The following is a 2628-nucleotide window of genomic DNA, read 5'->3' on the forward strand; positions in this document are numbered from 1 at the left end:
GGGGCAGTGAGCATATCTCTTATTACTAGGGATGCACCAAAACCATTTTTTCAAGAACAAGTACTTTCCCTCAGTTACTTGCCGATACCAATTATCGATACTTTTTCTTAAATGGACATGTGACATTTTTTCTAAAACTACAGACAGACTAATGATTTTAGGGCAGTTTCTTTATATTTAAGAAGAACTGTAACTCATTCCATGATTATTCGGCAATGGAGAATGACAACCAGCAATAGAGGACTACAGATCTGATCAATCTATGATTATACAGCAATGGAGAATGGCAACCAGCTCACCTGGGCTGTGTACAGATCTCACCAAGGCTGCATTTGGGTGTTACCAGGGCTGTGCAGTCTCACCAGGGCTGCATTTGTGTCTCACCAGGGCTGCATGTGGGGTTCTCCAGGGCTATACTGGAAGGTGCTGGGCACTCCAGGGCTGAGATCGCGTCTCACCAGGGCTACATGTGTGCCTCTCTAGGGCTGAATGTGTGGGTGCTGTGCTTTCCAGAGCTGTACGGGCTGTCCAGAGCAGTGCATGTTTCAGGATGGAGGAGATGTAAAACCGGCCCCGCACTGCCACAGAAGCTAAACGAGGTCCCCAACAGGCCTGAAGTAATAAAAAAATTTAAAGCGCCAACGCGATTTATCGGGGCATTTTCACAAGTACAACTATTTGTGAAAATGCCCTGTATCGGCAGAGATACTAGTATCTGTGCATCCCTACTAATTACTAATTTACAAAACAAAAAAAGAAATTGCATATATACACATGAATACCTTTAGAAAACTTCTTTTTATTACAATAAATAACTAATTCTAATTAAATTATGTAAAGCCAACGTCAATCACAACGTCCAGTGATGTAGATTCATCATCAATCATGATGAGATGTTGACAACTGAAATCAAATTGTAAATTACAGTTCCCTGACCAACCAAGTATCCCGAGTGATGTAATTGACCCCATGGTGTTTTTGTTTTTTTGTGCGGGGTCTCCATTCATGCATTATAGGCAATCAAAGGCATCAACTTCTGGGTTTGCAGTATTTGCATTACTGCAAACCTGAAAGTTGACGCCTTCCTATCTGGAGAGGTTCCAACCAAGAGACATTTCTACCCATTTACAAGCAGGATAAGGAGAGGACTGATTTTTGTACCTCTGCCTGGGCCCTTGATAAGTGCTACTTTCCTGGGGATTTTCTGAATGAATCTATGTTCTTATTTAATTTGATCTCTTATAATGCACCAGGCAGGCAACCGTGTCTGTTTGATGTTCTATGTTAGCACTACTTGATTGTGAAGATTTCCTGCCCATATATTCTCTCTGTGGAGATTGCCATTTTTGGCGGAGTTGTTGGAGCAATTTGGAGAACAGTTATTATTTGAGTGCTACCAAACCTACTCATTGTGAGTGCGTAATTAGCATCTTTTTCTCTAATAATATATTTTGTGTATCATAAAATCACTTGACTGCTAAAACTCATCAGCCTTTGGTATAATGTGTTCTACTGCTTTTTAGGAACAAACTGGACTATCAAGATACTACATGAAATGCTATTTGAAATTCACAACAAGGAGCCAACATTGGATCAAGCTATGCTGGAATTTGGAAAACCAGAGAAATATGAGGTTCTTACAAAAACTTGTCATGGCTCTAAAGTTTATTACATAATTGTTAACTGTATTTTTTCATGTTCTAGATTTAGTAAAGCTAGAACGTGATGACATAAAAGTAAGAGCAAAAAATGCACAATTGAACTTACATTTTTATTTATCTAAATACATTCTAGGTGCATCAAAACTAAAAGGTGTGTAAAGTCTTAGTTATATTTAAAAAAAAAGCTTGTCCGATGTTTGCAGCTGCAGAGTGGGACCCTTTCCATCTGCGGGGAAGCAATAATCTAATTGCAGGGGTCTGACATGCCCTCTGTTGAATCTAGGGATGCACAGATACTTTTTGAGTACCAGTACAGATACTCGGCATTTTCATGAGAACTACCAGGGTTGCAGCTGGGACCTGGCTCTGGCACCCCACCACTGTCCTGAAATCATTAGTCTGTATTGTTTTAGAAAAATTGTCACATGACAATAAACAAAGATGTATCAGTACTCGTACTTGTAAGTACTCGACAAGTACCAGTACTCGTACTCGCAAAACTGGTATCTGTGCATCCCTTTATTTAGATTTATAAAAACAAAATCGTACATTAAAACAGAGATGTACAAATCCCAGGAGCTCTGTGTGCTCCCTACAAATGACAGCTGCCTCCTAATTTTTGAATTTTTTTTTTTTTACTTGTACCGAGTACTGTACTTGGTATCTGTGCAACCCTAGTTGAGTCAGAGCCAGAGCTGTACAAACAGCGAGTGTGTGAGCTTTGCTGAATAAAGATCTATAGTTCTAACTCAGTAAGGGGAGTGTCACACCTCTGCAATGAGACCACTGCTTCCCTACAGAGGAGGGAAGGCTGTGCTTTAATGCATCTAGAATGCACAGTATATACCTAATTTAACCGCTTGAAGACTGGGGTGTTAAAAACCTGTTCCTGTCCAGGCTTTTTCTCAGTACTCAGCACTGAGGTACACTATATTACCAAAAATATTGGGACACCCCCCCCCCCCCC

General features: G+C 40.3%; 1 protein-coding gene across 1 annotated transcript in view; it reads left to right on the forward strand.

Moving 5' to 3' along the window:
• LOC108787743 (sulfotransferase 6B1-like) overlaps nt 1-2628 on the forward strand; it is a 15086-nt gene that overhangs the window by 1781 nt on the left and 10677 nt on the right. Inside the window, exon 2 of the mRNA XM_018557365.1 lies at nt 1524-1633. Within this exon, the coding sequence (XP_018412867.1) occupies nt 1524-1633 (110 nt within the window). The remainder of the gene's footprint in view (nt 1-1523; nt 1634-2628) is intronic.

Source organism: Nanorana parkeri, unplaced genomic scaffold, assembly GCF_000935625.1.
Source record: "Nanorana parkeri isolate BGI_ZX_2015 unplaced genomic scaffold, ASM93562v1 scaffold281, whole genome shotgun sequence".
In the NCBI taxonomy this organism is placed as follows: domain Eukaryota; kingdom Metazoa; phylum Chordata; class Amphibia; order Anura; family Dicroglossidae; genus Nanorana; species Nanorana parkeri.